Source organism: Leptopilina boulardi, unplaced genomic scaffold (genome assembly GCF_019393585.1).
Source record: "Leptopilina boulardi isolate dan_hultmark-lab unplaced genomic scaffold, ZJU_Lbou_2.1 LbouV2_325, whole genome shotgun sequence".
Classification (NCBI taxonomy): Eukaryota; Metazoa; Arthropoda; class Insecta; order Hymenoptera; family Figitidae; genus Leptopilina; species Leptopilina boulardi.
The window spans coordinates 351,258-372,367 of NW_026137891.1; the positions used below are offsets into that span (position 1 = coordinate 351,258).

The 21,110-nt window shown below is 23.5% G+C and overlaps 2 protein-coding genes across 13 annotated transcripts in view; both read left to right on the top strand.

Moving 5' to 3' along the window:
* Nucleotides 1-13,838, top strand: part of LOC127284442 (troponin I) — a 37,120-nt gene extending 23,282 nt beyond the window's left edge. For 6 of the 12 annotated variants that reach the window (XM_051309870.1, XM_051309867.1, XM_051309868.1 and 3 more), the window contains 9 exons: nt 110-153; nt 577-718; nt 5,602-5,619; nt 7,859-7,897; nt 10,967-11,171; nt 11,266-11,388; nt 11,568-11,675; nt 11,936-12,109; nt 13,412-13,838. In XM_051309870.1, coding sequence (XP_051165827.1) covers nt 110-153; nt 577-718; nt 5,602-5,619; nt 7,859-7,897; nt 10,967-11,171; nt 11,266-11,388; nt 11,568-11,675; nt 11,936-12,109; nt 13,412-13,425 — 867 coding nt within the window. In that variant the 3' untranslated portion in view covers nt 13,426-13,838. Of the gene's footprint in view, nt 1-109; nt 154-576; nt 719-2,553; nt 2,737-5,601; nt 5,620-7,858; nt 8,269-10,966; nt 11,172-11,265; nt 11,389-11,567; nt 11,676-11,935; nt 12,110-13,411 lie in introns of those variants that run through there. The other 6 variants (XM_051309878.1, XM_051309877.1, XM_051309876.1 and 3 more) reach the window with 3 other exon arrangements.
* A 3,563-nt stretch (nt 13,839-17,401) lies between these two features.
* Nucleotides 17,402-21,110, top strand: part of LOC127284461 (CD151 antigen-like) — a 155,942-nt gene continuing 152,233 nt past the window's right edge. Inside the window, exon 1 of the mRNA XM_051309902.1 lies at nt 17,402-18,003. The gene's annotated coding sequence lies outside the window, so the exon portion shown is untranslated. The remainder of the gene's footprint in view (nt 18,004-21,110) is intronic.

Sequence of the window (21,110 nt, forward strand, 5' to 3'; positions counted from 1 at the left end):
AAAAATAGAGGGACATTGCAAAATATAAAAAAAAGTAAAAAAAAATCGCTTTTATGAAAATAATTTTTTCAAAGAAAATAAATATTAATTTGATTTTTTATTGATGCAGATTTCCGATTTGAACAGTCAAGTTAACGACCTCCGAGGTAAATTGTAAGTATATTTTTAATTATTTGTTTAGTAATTTTTTATTATTAATAATTATTTTTTTATTTAAAATATTTAATTTATATCAAAAAAAAAAAAAAAATGTCTTGCATTTTTTCCTCGTAATTCATCATCAAATTAATATTTCTGTATTTATTATTTTGTCAATTATTATTTATCAATTATATTAATTATCATCAATTATTATTTATTCAATTATTATCGACATTGATTTTATCATTTATTGAAATATTTTGTCCTGTTTTTCCTATCAATATATATATTTTCATTCAAAATTAATTTTAATTTGTGGTAAAAAATTAAGATAACAAATTTTTTTTTTCATAGAACTTTTTGATAATTAAATTCAATTATCTATTAAATCGTAAAATTAGGAATAAAATTAAAAATTCTATTACTTGCTTGTAGTATGAAACCAACATTGAAGAAAGTTTCTAAATACGAAAACAAATTCGCCAAATTGCAAAAGAAGGCAGCCGAGTTCAACTTCCGCAATCAACTCAAGCAGGTTAAGAAGAAGGAATTCACCCTTGAGGAAGAAGACAAGGAGGTAAGAATTTTTCTATTCTTAACGTAAAATTTTATAATCAACGCGCGTACAAAATTTCTCATCGAACTTTTTTTTTTCTTTTCCAATCAATTGCACTTTATTCGCGGAAACTTTCTAAATTACTTTCATTTACGAAATAAAAATTTTGTATTTTATTATTTTACTTTTTTTTAAAAAATATTTTTATTATTTTTATTATTATTATTAGTATCTTTATTATTTTTATTATTACATTGATTATCATTTTTATTATAATTTCCGTTTTTTTTTTTGCCATAATGTTTTAATTATTTTTTTTAAATATAATAATTAAATATATTTAATTTTTTTTCATCATTACAGTTATTTATATATTGTAAAATCGAAATTAGGTTTCAATAGAATCAAAATTAATTAGAAAAAAAAGAAATTTTGATAATTTTTTTATCAAAGTGAAAAATATCGCGGTTTTATCGTGAGAGAAATTATCAAAGGTTTGTTTATATATTACCCATTGTTCAATTTTTTTTTTTTTTTCCTTTAGGTTTTTGTATAATTTTTTTTTCGTTATGGTGTTTTTTGAATTTTTTGATTCCCTTAGAATTGTTTTTTTGTCCGACCACAAACGAGGTCATGTTTTTCATTACCCATGTAGGTGTTTTCTTTTTTTTTTCTCTTTTTTTTTTCTATCCACATTTATGTCAGTAGTCACAGTACGTATTTCGTCAGCCAATTTAAGGAGATTTGCTGCCCAATGAAATATTGATGAATGGCGGCAAACTATTTGATAGAGAAAAAAAAAAAAAAAAAAAAAAAATTGAAAGAAAAAAAAAAATTCGGTTTGTTGAAAAGTCAAACCCATTGTCAATCGGTAACACCCCAATCACAAGTATTGTGTGTATTGATAGAGTGTATACGCGATTGCTGCTGATTCGACATTTATCGTCACTTTTTATTACAATCAATAATTTTCCACTCGCCCTGCTATGTTCATCCCTTTTATATCTGGACCCGAAAAAAAACTTTCTTTTCAAATATGATGATGGTTTTTATTTTTCCCAAAAAAAAAACGAATTCACCAAATTTTTATACATCAATAAACGCAGCTTTTTTGAGAATAAAAAAAATTTATCGTCAATACAAATCGTGATTTATTTTTGTTATATTATTTGGTAAATTTTTTGGACAAATAAAAATTTATAGACAATTTGAAAAATTGAAAAAAAAGGTTTCTTTAATTAAAATTTATTTATTTTTTTTTTTTTTAGCTACTATTGGATTTTTTTTTTTAAATATATATTTTAATTTTCTTTTGAAATAAATAATAAATGCGGTATATTGATAAATATATATATAGAAGGTCAAAGAAAATTTTTTATCACATAAAAATGAATTTTTACTTGAAGAAATTTCTCTTTGACGTATAAAGAACTCTTTATATGTCAGAGAAAATATATTCTTGTCGGTAAAGAATTTTATATATATAGTTGAAATGAATATAAGAAAACGAATTATGTTAGTCTTTTTTTCTGACGATAAAAAAAAATATATTAATTAAATTACGAAAAATTTCAATTTAATATTTTACAGGTATAATAAAAATTTTTTTTTATATCTAAAATTATTCATTTGAGAAAATTTTTTTTCATTTTCAGTTAAAAATTAAAAAATTAAAAATTAAATAATAAATAAAATTAAAAATTGAAAAAACCAAAAAAAAATGATTAAATTTGTAAAGAAAAAATTTGAAAATTATTGAAAAATTGAAAAAAAAGAAAAAATCTCCTTAAAATGGTTGAGGATTGTAATCCACATTGTAGTCAGTAGTTGATTAGGCAATGTGTTGTTCTCCACAGCCCAAGAAGTCCGAGAAGGCGGAATGGCAGACGAAGAAATAGATAAACGAATACACAGCCTACTCAGATTCGACATTAAAATATAACAATAATTATTATTATTAATTATAATTATTTTAAAAAAAAGTAAAAATAATTAATATAACGTTATAATTATACAAATATACACACACTGATAAGACACTTTTTTATATATATATCGTTATATATGTCTAAAAAAAAAAAAAAATTCATCAATGCTTTCCAATCGAGTAATCGTACGTTTTTCGAAATATATATATATATATATATATATATGTTTGCCTTTAATCGCGAATTTTGATTTTTTTTCGTCCAAAATCTCGTGACATTAATGGACAAACTTTACATATATACTTGTTTTTTTTCCGAACTATTATTTACAAGTTAATAAAAATAATGTTAATATTGTGCAGATAAAAAAATCTATTTTTCCAATTTCTTTCTTTTTTCTCTTTAATATTAATAACTGCAATATATTTGTCTGCGCAAAAAAATTTTCTTGTAAACTAAAAAATATTTAAATTTCAACTTTTGCTTCTCTTCTTGTAATTTACATTATGTTCTGCTTTTTTTTTAATGCGACGATTCGATTGAACTTTTACTTAAAAAAAGTCGAAGAAAAAGTTGAAAAAAAAATGGTAAAAGAAAGATCAAATATATCAATTTTAGAAAATTGTGAATTATAAAATTAAATAAAATTGAAAAATTGTAGAAAAGTGAAAATTTTAGAAAATTAAATAAAAGTAATTTATTAAAAAATTACAAATTTTAAATAAGAATAATTTTAAAAAAATAATGAAAAAAAAAAAAATATAATTCGAGAATTGAGAGCTTATAAATAAGAGGGATATCGATATCGTCGCTTGAACATATTAAATCATATTACTGTTTTTATACTTTCATTTTATTTCTCTGATCTATCTTCTATACTATAATATTTGAAGCAAGCTAATCCAATTTTCACGGCCCTCTTTGCAAAAAGAAAAAAAGAAAAAAAAAAAAAAAAAAAAATGAGATTGAGGGCCGGTGCCTCTCTGACGCATTTTTCGCGAGCAGTCGAACCAACGTAAAGTTTAACTGCAAGCACTACTATAGCCTGTAAAATATTTGGAAAGCAATTTATCGAGCGAGTAAGTGGCGCAAGAAGGTGAGAATGGCTTACAACGTATTATCGAATTACTTCTCGCTCCGTGTACTACTACTACTACTATACATAATCGCAAAAAGCGCTTTACTCACACATTTTTCTTGTATTTTATCATTTTCACTATGTTTTTCTCTCTCTCTATATATATATTTTTTTTACTCTTTTTTGCCAACATTTTTTTTTTATCCTTTTTACTATTCTCTCGGCAATACACACACACAGAGAGAACAATTTCATTCAATCAAACATGCTTTTAATTAAAAGTGATATCTACTTTGGTTAATTAAAATACCAATGTTTTGTTGATTAAAAGAAATATAATGTTTTTTGATTAATTGATGCAAAATAATTTTTTTTTTTTTGCTTATTTGATATAATTTAAAGATATATTTTTATTTAATTTTATTAAATTAATTAATTTTTATTTATTTAATCATACATATTTTTTTGGAGAAATTTTCCTTTTATTCTTTGAAAAAAAATTTTTTTTTTCATTTAAAAATATTCATTAAAATGTATGTAAATATTAATAAATGTTTTAATATTTTCGTTTTTAAAAATGTTACTGAAAAAAATAGTTTAGAAATAAAATATTGTCTTGGGAAATTTTTTTGGAAATATAAAAAGAAACTTTCTAATCGAGTAAATTTTCTAATTAATTTGACGGGAAATTTACTTCAAAAAAGTTTAACGAAATTTTTACTTTATTACTGCTGGGAAAAATATGCTTTGAATTGAATTTTCTTCAGAGTGAAGTAAATTTTTTAAAATTAGAAAGAAAAAAAAATTCTCACACAAAAAAAAAGATCTTTAATTCAGTTAAAAGGTAAATTTTTTCGAAACAAGACTTTAAATATTTTTTACAATTTTTTTTTTTAAATTATCAAAACTATATCAAAACAGTTGTTTTAATTATTAAAATAAAATTTTTAGTTTCAAAATTATTTCCTATTTTACTAATTTACACCTTCTTTTACTCTTTCTCTACTTTACTTTACACTATCCGCGCAATTCAGGCAAAATTAATAAAATGCACTACATTTATATATTCAAATGACTTGAAAAAAAAAAATTTTGTTTAAAATAAAAAATTACGCCAAAGGCTCCTTTTTCAGTTGACACTCATTCGGCTGCCAAGCTTCGAGGCTATATATGTATATGTGTATTTTAATGTTGTCTTGGTCCATGGGCTTCTTTATATTAATTCTCACGTCTCAATATTTTTCGTACAAAAAATTAATTAAAAATTAATCGTACTTTTTTAATTCGTACTTTTGTACGAAAGGGCATGTCCCGTTAATAAATGAAATTTGAAATTTGAAAATTAATTTATTTTTTTGTGTAAAATTTTTATTTACAAAAAAAAATTAAATATTCCCACTTTTTTCTAAATTAATTTTTTTTTAAAAAAAAGAAATTTTTTCTTTTCGCAATTAAAAAATATAGTTTTTTGAACTATATATATATTTTTTTTTTTTGAGGAAGATGGAAAGCATCAATTTATGCGGGGCAGGTGTCAAAGAAATGAATCGTCTGTCAAAAAATTTATCGACACGTGAGAATGTCGAGCCAATTTATTGATCGACATTTTATGTCATTGCAAGCTGAATAAGCCATGCGCGCGAAAATTCCAGTAAAATGTGCATATGTCACAAGTTTGATGAATCCTAAAATGACATGTATATATATATATTTTTTTTTGCTCTTCCTTTTTACATTCAATTGATGAATATAATTTACTGAAATTTTCGTCGTGTGACTGTCGAGATGATAAATCCTCTCTTTTTGATACTTGTTAAGTAATAAAATAATGATCGCTTTATTTACTGTCCTCGTCTGACATTGACTAATGATTTTTTGCTCTTGCATTATGTTTGCAGAACGCGTCAAAAGACAAGGTAAACTTTTAACAAAATTGTGTTGCGCTTAAATGCTTATATTTTGTGAATCGCTTTTCTGATAGTTTTTTTTTTTTTTTTTTTTTTTTTTTTTTTTTTGAAATCATTTTTTGCTTTAAAAAAGAATTTTCTATTGAAATAATTTGTCCTCAATTAATTTTTATTTAAATACATTCAGAGAATATTTTTTTTATATTCGAATCAATTTTTTGAATCAAAGAAATATAATTTAATTGTTTTTTAATTTTTTTTTTCTAAATTTTTTTAATTATATTTGAAAGTATTTAATTAATACGTAAGCACATTTATAAAAATTTATATCACCTCCTTTTCTTCTAATAGTGATATTTTACTGAAAATAAATTTATTTTTAAATTCAGAATATTTTATTTTTAAAATAAGAATATATTTTATTTGAATATTTTCTAAAATTAAAAAATATATTCTTATTTTAAGAGTAGAATATATATAAAAAAAATTATAATTTCAATATATTTTTTTTGCAATATTCTTAATTTTAGAATATATTTTGAAATTTTGAAATTTATTCTTATTTTAAAAATAGAATATATACTAAATTTAAGAATAAATTTAAAATATTTTAAATAAGTTTAATTTAATAGCAAACTAGTGAAAAGTGAATAAATTTTCTTAATTCTCCATAAGTTTATCTGCAGTAGTATAAATATCAGTAGTTAAAGACAGTTTCAGTCAGACATAATTCTTATTCTGTAGTACAATTATATTCTAAATAAAAAATCCAATATTATAAATGTTTACGTAATAATTAAATAGCAGATTTATTTTTTTTTGTTCTTTAATAACTATATTTTTAGCAGTTGGCAAAATAATGTTTTTTTTTTTTTTTTGTTAAAAATAATCTTTCTTTCGAGGCAAATTATTTCTGTTAGTGAATATAATCTGATGTTTTAATATTTTGATTGATAATAATCTGTTAATAAAAAAATAAGCTTTATTATATGTTGTTCATAAATTTCAATTTCTATTGTATTCATTCTTTTTTGAAAATAACAAAATATTTTCTTGCTATTTACAAAAATCTCAATTTTATAATTTTATTAAACTAAAGTTTGCACTATCAATAAAACGATAACAATTTTAATGTAAATTCTTATTTTTTTTTTAAATTACGATTATTAATAAATTATTATTAATTATTATTTAACATACGTTTTGACATATTGCAAACTTAAGTTTTCTTACAAAAACAAAAATCATTAATTCTATATATCTATTCTAACTTTTTTCAAAAAAAAAAAACTATTTCTTCTTTTCTTTTTCATGTAGCACAATTTTATATATAAAAAAAAATTGTACGAATTTTTTTCTAAATTTCTTGGACTGGGATTTTACTATTCTGGAAATAAAATTTTTAAAACTAATAAAACGGTTATTAGAGTGAAATTTTACTGGATTAAAATTAACGTTTATATAACGTTTTTTCCTTTAGTAATAGTCATTGAAACATTAGAAATTTATATATAGTTTAATTCCTTATTTGAATTGAATTTTCAATTAAAATTGAGTCAAAACTTTTAATTAGTTTTTCATCTAATTATCGATTCTGTATAATTGTGTAAAAAATTAATTAATTAGTAATTGAACCACAAACTGTTAATTAGTTACTCTCAATTAGATATGAAAGTTCAAATTTCATTCAGAAATTCCAAAAATGATTGGTATATATATTATTTCGATATTATGTACAGTTCAAATTTTTTGTTGTAAAAAAAAATTTTTTTGAAAAAAATTTTCAATGAGAATTCATCTGTTTCGGAGAAATAAAATTTTTAAAATAAATTTTTTAAATAATAAAGTGAAATATTTTTAAAAAAAAATTAAATTTCATTTCAAAAATAGTAAAATTCCAAAAAAAGATTATTTTTTTTTTATCACGAAGACAATTAATTGGACGATGATGATTTGAGGGATGGGAAACAAAATTCGAAATTATGAAAAATTTTATATATTTTTAATAAAAACCATTTTAAAAAATAGATTTTTAGGAAACGATTTCTTATTTTTATTTTTATTTAAAGAAAACTTTTCGTTTCCCTTTGTAGGGTATATATATATATAAATTTTTTTTTCGGGGTTTCCCGAATCCGTTTAATATGCTTGAGAGCGTTTTAACATCCCCCGCATTGGCGCGCAATCCATGCGAATAAAACTTGAAAAGGGAAAAATACTAAAATTTTGTTTTTCTGTCACCTTACAGAAGAAACCTGACTGGTCGAAGAAGGGCGAAGATAAGAAGGTAAAGGAAGAGGAGGTTGAGGCATGAGAGAACCATCTCCCCCCACCCCCCCTTCAATAAAAAAAAGAGAAACTTTACGTCAAAAACTTCCTTCCAATGATCGAAACAACGCCTTGTTTTTCTTGAAGCAGAATTTACGTCACTTCTTCTTTTTTTTTTTTGTATAACATTCTTCTGACAAATCCTTTACGTAAATGTATATTATTTAAACCGCGACTGTTGTAATATTCGTCGATTAATGATTTTTTTCTTCCATAAACATTTTTTTTTGTAAATTAACAAAAATTTCCTTTTTTTTTGTTTTTAAATACCTTTTTTTGCAATGAAAATTTTAATGTTTTCATTCTTTGAATAAAAAAAAATGAATTAAAGATTATTTTTCTATTTGTAAAAAAAAGTAGATTTTGCATATCGTTTTTCTTTTCTACTATTTGCAAATTAAGAAATTTTTCTCGATCGATCAGTCCCAGGTTAACTAATCATGTAACATTATTGTTTCGCGATATTTATATTTGACAAAAACAACAACAACAACAAAAAAAAGAGATTATTAATTAAGATATATTATAAATTAAATACGTAATTATAATCAAAAAAAAAAAAAAAATACCTCTGTGTTAATTTTTACCAATATCACCTGGTGTCATCCTTTTTTTTCCTGCACGACTGTTTTTAATTTTCATTTCTAGAGAAAAATTCTCATTTTTATAAAAATTGAACGAAAATTAAATACAAAATTTTTAATTACGATTAAATTTATAACAAATAAAAAAAGGTATATAAATAAATTATTTATTTACAGTAAAGAATAAATTTTAAATTAATAAAACATTTTAATTTATATAAAATTTATATAAAAAATTATAATAAATTTAATTAAATTTAATTTAAATAAAAATATTTTCTAATATAATAATAAAATAATAATAATTTAATAATTTATTAATAATTGTAATATTTAAAAAAAACGAACCGTTAAATGTTCCCTTTTCCTTAAATTGTTTTTTCTATTTAAAAAGAAATGTGTTTCAGTATAAATATTCACAAAAATTTTGTGAATTTCAACCCTGTGAGCATGCATCTGAAGATATAGATATAAGAAAAATTTGTGAATTTCAGGAAATAACGAAATTGATGATGGTAGGTACATTATATAAATATTATATTATGCATATCGCTTTTGAAATTTTCATTCAATCAAATTTTATTTATTTTCATATATATTCAATTATAAATATTAAAAATTGTTAAAATCAAGAGTAATTATATACTCGCAATCACAATTCAAAGAGTATTCACTTTTTGATATAATAAATTTCTACATATATAGAATATAGCAAAAAATATAGAAAAATAATAAAATTTCTTTGGTCCCATTATAAATATGCTCGTCACATTTTATATTAAATAAAATATTAATTTTCAATAATTTTCTCAATATGAAATAATTTTTTCTTTTATAAAATTTCGAATTTTCATTTTAAAAAAAAAATGTTATGCCCCAGGCAAAATTTTCATATTTTTCAATGAAACATGCATTCTATATAATAATTAATTAATAAACAAGCAAAAATGTTGAGTTTAATTAAATTGAAAAAAAAAAATTCACAATTAGAACATAAAAGATAATATTATCAACAACAAAAATTAAAATAATGTCATGATATGAGGATTTCTAATGAATATTTAAATTCTATTTAAAATACGCCTTCCTTAAGCCATTAAAAGAGTCAAAACTTTGTAATTGAAACCACCAGCGAAAATGGGCTAAAAATTTCATTTGAATAAAAATTCGATAATTCTTTGTTAATGTGCTTTCTGCGAGAGTTAAGAAAAACACATGAAAAAAAAGGGAGGGAGCAAAAAAAAGAATTTTCTAATTTAAAGAATAATTATTTTTTCCAATAATTTCTCTGTAGTGATTTTTTTACATTTTTTTTTTTTTAATTTACATTTATTACTCATGAGTAATTTTCTAACAAATATTAATATTTAAAAATATATAATAATTAAATTATTATTATTAAAATTATAAAATATCAAACTTTAATAAAAATTAATATTTAAAAAAGATATAACTGCGTTTCATAATTATATATATATATATATATATATATATATATATATATATATATATATATATATATATATATATATATATATATATATATATATATATATATATTATGAATTAATTTTAAATTCTAATTTAATGACAAACATTTCTGACCGGATACATTTTACGACCTGATGGTTGTGGTTACACGCATGTTGAAGCCACATACAATCATCATAATAATATGAGATCACGCGAAACAGGTATGTAAATTGATGTGAAATGACCAGAATTTCTTAAGATCACCCTGGTGTGATCATATAAATAAAAACCAAAAAAAATTGAATCCAGTTGTTATAATTATAGTAATATAACTTTTTTTTCAAATTCTCACATTTAAAAATAATAAATTGATGATTTATCTTACTATTCTCGTAAACATTAATAACACATTTCACTGATATGGAAAATTTTAATGAATCAAAATTTTAAAAGAAAAATATTCAATTTTATTTTCTATTAGTGTCGAGCAATTTGGGACCAAAGTTAAAAAAAAAAAAATTATACAATCATTTAACTTTTAATATTTTTTTTTTTTGCATTTACAATTAAATTTCACATTTAATTAATAATAAAATTTTGAATGAACATTATCATTGTACTATCATTTATTATTATCGTTATTTTATTTATAATTATTTATAAAAGTTTCCGGTCTAGCGTCGTTTGCTTTTTTTTCTATATGTGAGCGCACCAATCACTTTACGTTCATCCCCTCCTAATTGTGCTGCGCGCGCATAAGAGCTGTGGGAATGCGCCGCTAGTCCAAAACAATTAAATTATTATATTTGTGTTTAAATGTTTTGTGTAAAATTTTGTATTTCTTTATTTTCATACAATAAAAAAAAAAAAAAAAATTTTTTTAAAGAATCGGGGAAAATGATTGTGAGGGTTTTTTTTGAATATTTATAAAGAAATCTTTGGCTGGACAATGATTAAAAATTGTCAATAAGTTGGAGCCGCCACCATCAGTTGAGCTACCGACGCCAACACCTACACCATCCCCGGCGCCACGAGAACCAACGCCAACACCATCACCAACGCCAACACCAACGCCAACACCAACGCCAACGCCAACGCCTACACCAACTCCCGAACCACCAGTTGTCGCGCCACCTCCGGAACCAACACCAACGCCATCACCTGTACCTCCAGAAGGTAAAAAATTATTATTATTATTATTATTGTCATTGAAAATTTAAAATTAATTATAGAATTGAAAAATATTTTTTCATTTAAATATTATTTGCAGCGCCACCTGCAGACGCAGCTCCATCGGAAGGAGAAGCGCCACCTGCTGAGGCAGCGCCACCTACCGAAGGAGCGCCACCTGCCGAAGGAGCGCCTCCAGCCGAAGGAGCACCACCAGCGGAAGGTATATTTTTTTTATTTTAATTTTATTAAAAATTTAATTAATTTATTAATTAATTAAATTAATAATAATTTAATAAATAATTAAATTTTGTATTTATTTTTTTATTTTATTTTTATTTTAATTAAATAATATTTCCGCTTGCGTTAAAATTCTACTAAATGAAAAAAAAAAAAATTCAGGAGCGCCTCCTGCAGAAGGTGCGCCATCAGCAGAAACTGCACCTCCGGCAGAATCAGCGCCACCAGCTGAAGGAGCGCCTCCGGCTGAAGGAGCACCACCCGCAGAAGGTTATTATATTTTTCTATTCATTATAAACATTAACAATGCTAATAAAAATTTACGATTAATATAATAATTAATTAAATTAAAAATTATAATATAAAATATTTAAATTAAAAATATAATTTAATAAAATTTATAATTTTTTTACAATTTTTTAAATTTATTTACATTATAAATAGAGTTTAAATTTGCTATTTATGTTAAATTATAATTATAATATAAAAATATAATTAAAAATTTTAAAAAAAAATTGGAAAATTTACAGGAGCGCCCCCAGCGGAAGGGGCACCCCCTGTGGAGGGAGCAGCACCTGAAGCAGCTCCAACGGAAGGAGCGCCACCTGCAGAAACACCAGCGCCTGCAGCTGACGCTCCTCCTGCAGAAGCAGCTCCCGCGGAAGTTCCTCAGGGACCTGCTCCTGAACCTGCGTCTGTTGAAGGTGCGTGAAATTAATTTTCCGCCCCCTCTCGCAAGCCAAGGGGAAAAAAAAATTTCCACGTAATTATATATATTTATCCAATTTCTATATTTTACGAAATTTTTATTTAGCTGAATTTTTATTTTGCAAAATTTTTTATTAAGTCCATTTTAAAAAAAAATTAAATAATTTTAATTTAATAGAAAATTTATTTAGCAAAATATTTACACTAAATTTAATTTTACGGTTGATCAAAATATTTGTTTTAACCCTTTATTTAGCGGAATTTTCATTCGGCAAAATATTTTCATTAAGCAAAATTTTTCTCTAATGCAATGTTTTTTTAAAAGATTAATTATTTACTTTGTTTTAAATTAAATATTATTTCATAAAAATTTTTATTTAGCAAAATTTTTCGATATTAAACAGTCTGTTTATTTGGCCGAATTTTCATTTTGGCAGAATATTTCCACGTGGCAAAATTTTTAAATTAAGCACTGTTTTTTTAATTATTCATTGTAAAATTTATATTTAATTAAATATTACTATATAACGAAATTTCTATTTTGCAAAATTCTTATTAGTCTTTATTTAGCCAAATTTTCATTTTGCAAAATATTACTATTTTCAAAAAAGATAATTTTTATTCACAAAAGTTATCTTTAATTAACCCGTGTAGAAATTTCCCTACCAGGGCCCTGGTAGTGAATAGTAATCTGGTCCCGATCAGGGACTGTTCAGGGCCAGATTAGGGCCACGAGAAAAATGGGGATTTCCTAATCAGGGACACATCAGGCGTAGTGTCACATTCCCGCCCGATCCGGCCCCGATCCGAGCCATGGCAAAATTTCTACACGGGAAACTTTCTTTTAATAAATTTATTACAATCTTTTTTTTTTTTTATTAATTTCACTTTTTTATTTCAAAATTTTTGATAAAAATTTTAATTAATAAAATTTAAAGAAGGCAAAACTTGTGCTAAATATATCGTTTAGTAGAAACTATTTTATTGTATAAAAAAAAATTTTTTTTTCTAAGAAATTCGTTTAATTTGAAAATTCAATTAAATAATAATTTTAGTAAGAGAATTAATATAGAAATTCTATAAAAAATAAAATATGAGATAAAAATTATAGAAAAGAAAAAAAAATTTTTTTTTTCAATTAAATAATAAAATAAAATGCTTTATATTAAAGTATATTGTGGAGCGATTTATAGTATATATATATAAAAGTAAAAGAATGAAACATTTTCAAGACAATATTTTTCGTGAAATTTATTTTCTCCTCTCTTGTAAAATAATGCATTGTTTTCAAATTACAGCGGCAGCTTCGTAACTCCTTGCTCAAGATTGATGGTGGACACTTCCATGTTTTATCGCCAGTTAACTTTGCAATGCTGCTTATATTGTATATACTATCTGACATAAAGTATATGGATATGCATTGAATACATCATACTTCCGGTACAAGCCTTTAATTACCAGTATACATATGACATTCGTCCCTAAATTACAATCAAACTTTTAATATTGTCATTATCAATTATATATTATTATTATTATTATTATATATATATATATATATATATATATATCGTATTGTCGTCATCGTTGTCGTCGTCGTCGTCGTTACGCATTTCAATGCTCATGTCATTAATAAATAAAAAAAAATAAGAGATCTATACACTATTTAACATAATTAGTGTTTTTCGAAATGTATTAATTTTCAATAAACTTACGAAAAATCAATATTAGATTATTCTTTTTTCCCTAAAATATTTTATATTAAAATTTCTTTATTAGCTAATAATTTATTTGTTTTTATATTTTATGTTTTTTTCTAATTTATTTATTTTTCTGCTTAAAAATAATTTTTGTTTTATTTATTTGTTATAAACATTATTTTTATTTACATACATTTCTCATTTTATAAAAATTTTTTTTGTAATATATAAATTTTATTTTACATTTTTGTTTTTTTTTCCAAAGGACTTAAAGAAGTAATACAAGGATAAAAATTTATCAATCTGTGAAGCAAAGACAGCTTAAGAAAAATTGTGAAAATGTATGATAGTTATTAATGTCATTTTCACAAAAGAAAATCTTAGACCTTATCTGAAAGAAATATCATATTCTTATCCCTTCTTAACAAAGTAAAAATATTGTGGAGTCATAAAAGATACTCAAAAATCAATTACACCTGATCCATCTTAAAGCATATTATTCGAATAAATTTTTTAAAAATTTAAATTTTTATTAAATAATATATTTCACTAAATTTAATTTATTATAAAATTCCATCAACAACAATTTTATTATTATTAATAATTTATTATTAACAATTCATTTAAATAACATACATTACATTATATTATTAGTAAATACAAATACAAAAATAATATTACCTTATACTGGTGAAAAAAATTAATAATCTATTTAATAATCAAATATTGAAAAATAAACAATCAGGAAATATTCAATTCAGACATATTATCAATTTAGATTAATTAATTAAATAATAACATTACATTATATTGGATAAAATAAATTAATAATCAAAATATATTAAAAGAACAAAGAATCAGGAAACATTGAATTCAAATATTTAAATCAAACAACTATGTAATTGTGCGCATGCGCAGAACGTCACGTGATCATTTCAATTTCATCGCAGCAAAGTATTTGCAATTTGTCAATTATATATTAATTCAAATGTTTAATATAGATAAAAAAAATGTTTAACGATTTTAATATTAGTTTTATTTTATTTTCAATTGCATAGTTTAATGAAATAAATAATTAAAATAAGTGTAATTTGCAAAATAACACTGATTATTCATAGGAGTGTTTAAGGTTGGCAGCACTGACTAGAGTCGCATAGCTGCGTTCATTCCATACAGTGTACACTAACCGCTCATTCATTGTGATGTGTTTGCAACAGTTGCATCGTTTTTCTTGTTTTCAACATTAAAATCAGCATCAGTTAAATTGTTTTTACGTAAATATCATAGAATTACTTCAGTAAAGTAAATAAATGTGTATTTTTTATATGTGTGTAGTGATTGTAAAGTATCAATTTATTCTGAAAGGTGAAAGAATATCTAATTTTTCTGTTTCGTCAAACCATGTCAACAGTACCGGTAAGTTATTCATTTCTATACAATTTATTCTAATATATTCATTATAATTTCGTTATTATCTTGATTTACTTGTTCTCGAAATGTTATTTTTATCTTATCTATATATTGAATTTTTCGATCGTGAACATTTTTCATTTTAACATAACCTGATTTATGTCACATTATTGTTATATTTTTATTTCGTGCATATTTGACCCTTTTTTGTCAAATTAATTGAATCAATTCAAATGATTTGATTATTATTCAATATAGGGTATTATTTTAATTTATTAATAAGTAATATTTTTATTATTTTACGGAATTTACCAAATTTATATCAAAGTATTTGTTTTTTCTATAAGTAAAAAATCGATTGATTTGTGACAATAAAATTGAGGTTAAGTTGATCATTAAAAATTCAAATAAAGATTTTCAGGAATTAATTTATATTATTAAATAATATATTTTCTTAAATTTATAAAACACAAACATTGATATATGAAAATAAGTGTAAAAAAATTGATAAATTTGACGTTTTACAATATTAGATAGCAAATGAATTTTTTCACAACAAATTAATTTACTAAAAAAAAATAAACAATATTACACAAAAAAAAAAATTATTTGATTTCAATAATTTTTTTTCTTGATTATTGTCAATTAAATATTTATTTGTATAAGATAATAATTTATTATTTGAAATTATTAAAAGGTATTTATTTTTATTACAAAAATTATTGAGTCTATATCTAAAATTAAAAAAAATTTTAGGTATTGAATAAAATATTATTATTATTATTATTATATATTATTATATAATAATAATTATTATTATATTATTATTTTATTATATATTTATAATATAATATAAATATTATTTTTATATTCGATGTTTTTACTTTTTTTATTTTAGTTATTTATAATTTTTATTTATTCTTTTTGCATTGAAAAAAATTTTTGTTTATTATTATGAAAATTTTGTTTTTGTACTTTGTTATTGTCTTACAATTTTTTTTTTTTAATTTTTTAGTCATTACATAAATAATTTTTTTTTCTTTTTATTTTGTACATAAAATTTTTTTCAACCTTTTATTTTGTATATACAAAATTTTTTAAAGTTTAAACAAAATTGGCGTTCATATTGACGTCGAGTTCTCGAAAACTCTTAGTTATATTTTCATAATTTTTGTGTTTTTCGATTAATTTTAATTATTTTTTTTTTTGGCAGATTCTATCCACGATGGCTTGTGATAAAAAAGGGTATCTTATCTTGAAGGACGTAGAACTCTTCATATTCTCCAGTTTCAGACTTTTTAGAACTCGGTCTATTTTTACGGTTATTTTTCACATTTTCTAAATGGAAATTTAACTTGAAAGTAGGGATCTCCGAGGGCTATTTAGTTTGAAAGAAATCTCATTGAAGCTGAAAATTCATCATTAAGGTAAATAATTTAATTTATTGGAAAAATTAACATTTTTTTTTTGTTTGTTTTAATACCAATTCAAATTATTGATTCGAATAAAATTTATTTAATTTAAATAAAAATTATTTGGTCCAAATAAATATTTATTTACAACCAAATAACCATTTATTTAAAGCAAATAATTTTATTTTCACTATATATTAATATATAAACAATGTATTTATGACTTTTTTCCTTTAAAAAATATGAAAAATTGGAGAAAAAAATGAGTATATTTTCTCGTAGATTGCGGTATGTACACATTCGATTTTGAGATAAAATGTACTAATTGGAACAGGATAAAGAAGTACCTTTATATATATATATATATATATATATATATATATATATATAGCGAGAAACGGCCTTTCTCCCCTGCATTTAAAATATTTCGGCTGCCTGGATATCTAATTGACGAAGGACGTCGATTTTGTGTTCAGGGCGCTTGGTGGTTCTCCCGCAAGGTTGTCCAATTAGAAGATTTCTTTTGTCGAAGGGTTTCCGACTTTCTCTCTTTCTCTCTCTCTTTCGTTTCAGACGCGCGGAGGTTCATTAGATGTTAAAAAACCAAAAAAAAATAAATAAATAAAATGCACCTCGTGGTTTCTCTCCCCTTCTCGTTGATGCAGACTCCCTTTTTCGGTCCACGAGTTAAATCGTGTTTGAATCTCGCAGTTTTGCCCGCGCGCTCTCTCTCTCTTTCAACTCACTCTCATTTCAGAGTGTGTTGTGCTTACTCTCCTCAGTCTCTCACTGGCAGTCGTGTCGTGAGGTACGGGAATATTCTTCACGTATATATCGCTTTGAAACGCCGGTTATTCACGTGGGCAATTCTTTTCGATTTATCTGTCAAACAGAAAAATTCAATTAAACAAAAAGAAAAAAAAAAATTCTTCACATTTCCAAGATTTATCAAATAAATTTTATTTCACAATTATGTAAATTTTGTTCATATATGTGAGTGAAGTGTTTGTGCTTTCAAGTGTATATTAATAATGAATTTACATAATCAGGGAGAATAAAAAAAAAAAAAAACAAAATGAATTGTGCTAAGATGATCAAAGAGCAAGGCTCTATTATCTTTATAGAGGAAGGTTGTCGTGTTATGTAAAAGATCATTTATAGTGTTTTTTTTGGTGGTGGAAATTATTGTTTGGCACTTTTTTTGTTTTGTAAAAATATTGTAATTGCAATATTTTGAAAAAAAACTCGACGTGTGTTTTTAAAATACAGTTTTCAAAATTAAAAAAAAGTAAAGACAATTGTCATTCGGTTTTTGGAAATTTAAATCTCGTGTATTAAAAATTTTTTCCCGCCAATCGTCTGACTAGGGTGAGTAAAACTTGAGGTTTTTCCTTTTTTTTTTTCATTGAGTGATGATTTTTATGTGGTTTTGCGTTGGTTTGTACCGGTTCTCATTCGAGGAAGTAAATCGATGGGCAAAAAACTAGAAACCTTCGAATGACATCGTGATCCCGTTTTGTTGGGTTGGGAAAAACAGTTCGGAGACTCTCATTGCAAACATGTATAATCGACTCGGTTGCGTTGCCAATAAGCACGTGGCTTTTGTTTTGAAATAAGTAATTGGCTGATTTTTTTGGCGGAAAACCAAATTTTACCCCTTTTTGCCTAAAAATTCACTATTTTGTCATTAATTATTATTTAAATTAATATAAATATTAATCAAAGTTGATAGTCATATTATTAATACTGATTTTTTCATTTCGAGAAATTATTTTATTTACATTATTTTTTATTATTATTATTATTAACTTTTATTTATTTATTTCGCATAAACGGATCTTCAATTTTTATTCAAATAAATTTTGTGATACATTCAAAAAGTGTCAAAGGAAATTTATCATAAAAGAAAATATATTAAATTTCTTCTAGGAATTATTTATTAACTGCAAATTTTTTTTAAATATTACTATAGCAATGAAAAATAAAAAAGTTCAAAAAATTATTATTATTATTTATTATTGGTTTTTATTTTCTATAAAGTAAAAAATGTGTTTTTTGCACTTTTAAGAAAAATTATTATTAAAAAGTTTTCTATCGTTCTTATAAATTGTTATTCCTTTTTTTTAAATTTAATTTCTTTATTAACAAAAAATTCTTTTGCGTTTTATAATTTTATTTATATCGTCGTGTTTTTTTCGAAATAAATAAAATTTACGAAAGATTCGGAAGTGACGGGAAATTCAACCTTCAGGAAATTATATAGTGCTCATCTGTAAAAATATATATATTTATGTATTTTTAAATTAGAAATAAAATATAGAGAAAGAAATTAATTAAACAAAAATATTTAATAATTCATTTAGTATATTAGTAAAATGGTTTTGAAATTTTTCAATTGTTTAAAAAAAAAAAAAGATAAAGAAAATCAAAATTTTCGAGAATATGGAAATATAATTTTTTTTTTACTATCATTGTATATATGCGTTCACGTAAAAAGAATGAAAAATGCAGGCGACATATATACGGATTCCTTGTTTTTTCAATTTAAAAAATGGAAATAGTTTTCCTTTGATACTCAATTTCAAGTCTTCACATGAATATGACACATTAATTTGCTTTTAGCTAAAAAACTAAGCAATCAACTTTGTACCTTTCCCACGTATTTCTTTTGCATGTTTTTAATAATATATATTTTTTTTAATTTCCTGTGCTCTTAAACATTTTTAAAATTTTTACATTATTATTCATTCTTTAAAAAAATTTTTTATACGCACGCTTATATCTTCGTATATGAAAATTTTCCTACATGAAAAAATTTTAAATATAAATTTTTATTTAATTACAATTAATTAAATTTTTGACAAATATTCTTAATTGATTGTTCGTTTATGCGGAATTTTCTGATAAAATTATTATAACTTTGTAGGTCTGATTATAAATTTATTTATTGTACAACTGAAAATATTTTTATTTTATATTGTAGAGATATTACTTGTCAAGTTTTTTTTTTTTTTTTTTTTTTTTTTTCATTGAACAAGAACATAAATCGGAAAATATATCATGTTTATTATCCGTGCGGACACAGAAATCCTCCCATGAGGAATTCTCACGAACAAACAATATAAATATGAATTTTTATGTTTCGTTTGACCACATTTACCTGGGGCCTTTATAGTAGTAGCAAAGTGTTATACGTTACAACTCTTTTCTTATCTTAGCATATAAGCTTCTTATCGGGTTTGTTGGCCAAGAGAGTTTGTGTTGTCACTTGAACCGCGTCGCTGCTCTAGCTAAAACACCCAATGAGCTAAATTTACAAATATAATATATACCTTACAAATTGTTCATGTCATTTCGTCTATAAGTCACTTCAAGAAACTGTAGTTTTTCTTGTTAGTTTTATCAATTTTTTTTTATCGTTTTTATCTTTTCCTCAATACTGTATTATATAAATTTTTAAATCGTAATTTACTCAAAATTCATTGAAGATAAGAAATTTAAAATTGATAAAAAAAAATATAGTGTAGCTATTAATAAAATAGAGGGAAAATTTTTTTTTTACCAGCAATCGGTAAAACAGATTCCACAATGAAATTCTGTTTTATCAACAATCGGTATAGCAGAATGGCCTTAAATTTCAGTGGAAATATTCAATTTTTAAATTCCAACTAATATTTTATCGATACAATCTTTCTGATTTTTTTAAAAGAGTATTCGATTTTGAAATTCGCCAAATTTTGCAATTAGAGTGAATGACTCGAGATAATGGCATCCAATTGGTTACACGGAGTTTAATTTCTCCGGTTTTCTATATGGTCGAAATGTCGCTTGAGAATCGTATTAATGAAAGTTTTGGAGACTTTTGACAAACGGTGGTTGAAACTTTACGCTGATTATATTCGAGTTTGCAATTTTCGAATCTAATTATCGAATTCTGTCATTTTGATTGCATTTTATCATGTCAGTGAATAATTGATTGTTTTTCCCTTCCCTTTCACAATTTTCATCTTACAAACATCAAGATATAATTTCATTCGCATTGTGCACAATGTCGAATTTAATTATCAAATTCTTTTCTTTCTACTTTATCAATATCATTTGAATTCTGTTAAATTTTATATAAAAAATTTATTTTCAAAGATTTTTTACAGTAATTTAAAACATTCTGTCAGAGTTTTTCAAAAAAAAAAAAAATCTTCCTATTTGAAAAATAAATAGTTAATCATGAAATTAATTAAGAAAAAAAAATATACCATATATAAAAGAAGTAGGGGGGGGGGGTATTTTAAAAGATTTTCGTCCCCGTGTGCAATTTCGTTTCACGTGCATGGCTATTCAATATCAAATGGCTTTCAGTCCCAGAGGTAGTTACTCGCTTTTTGTCCTCTATGAAAGTCGCGCGGGTGATGAGGCAGACCTCATGAGCTGTCAGCGCCTCTAGCTGGTGGCAAACGATAACATCGCAAACTGACCCA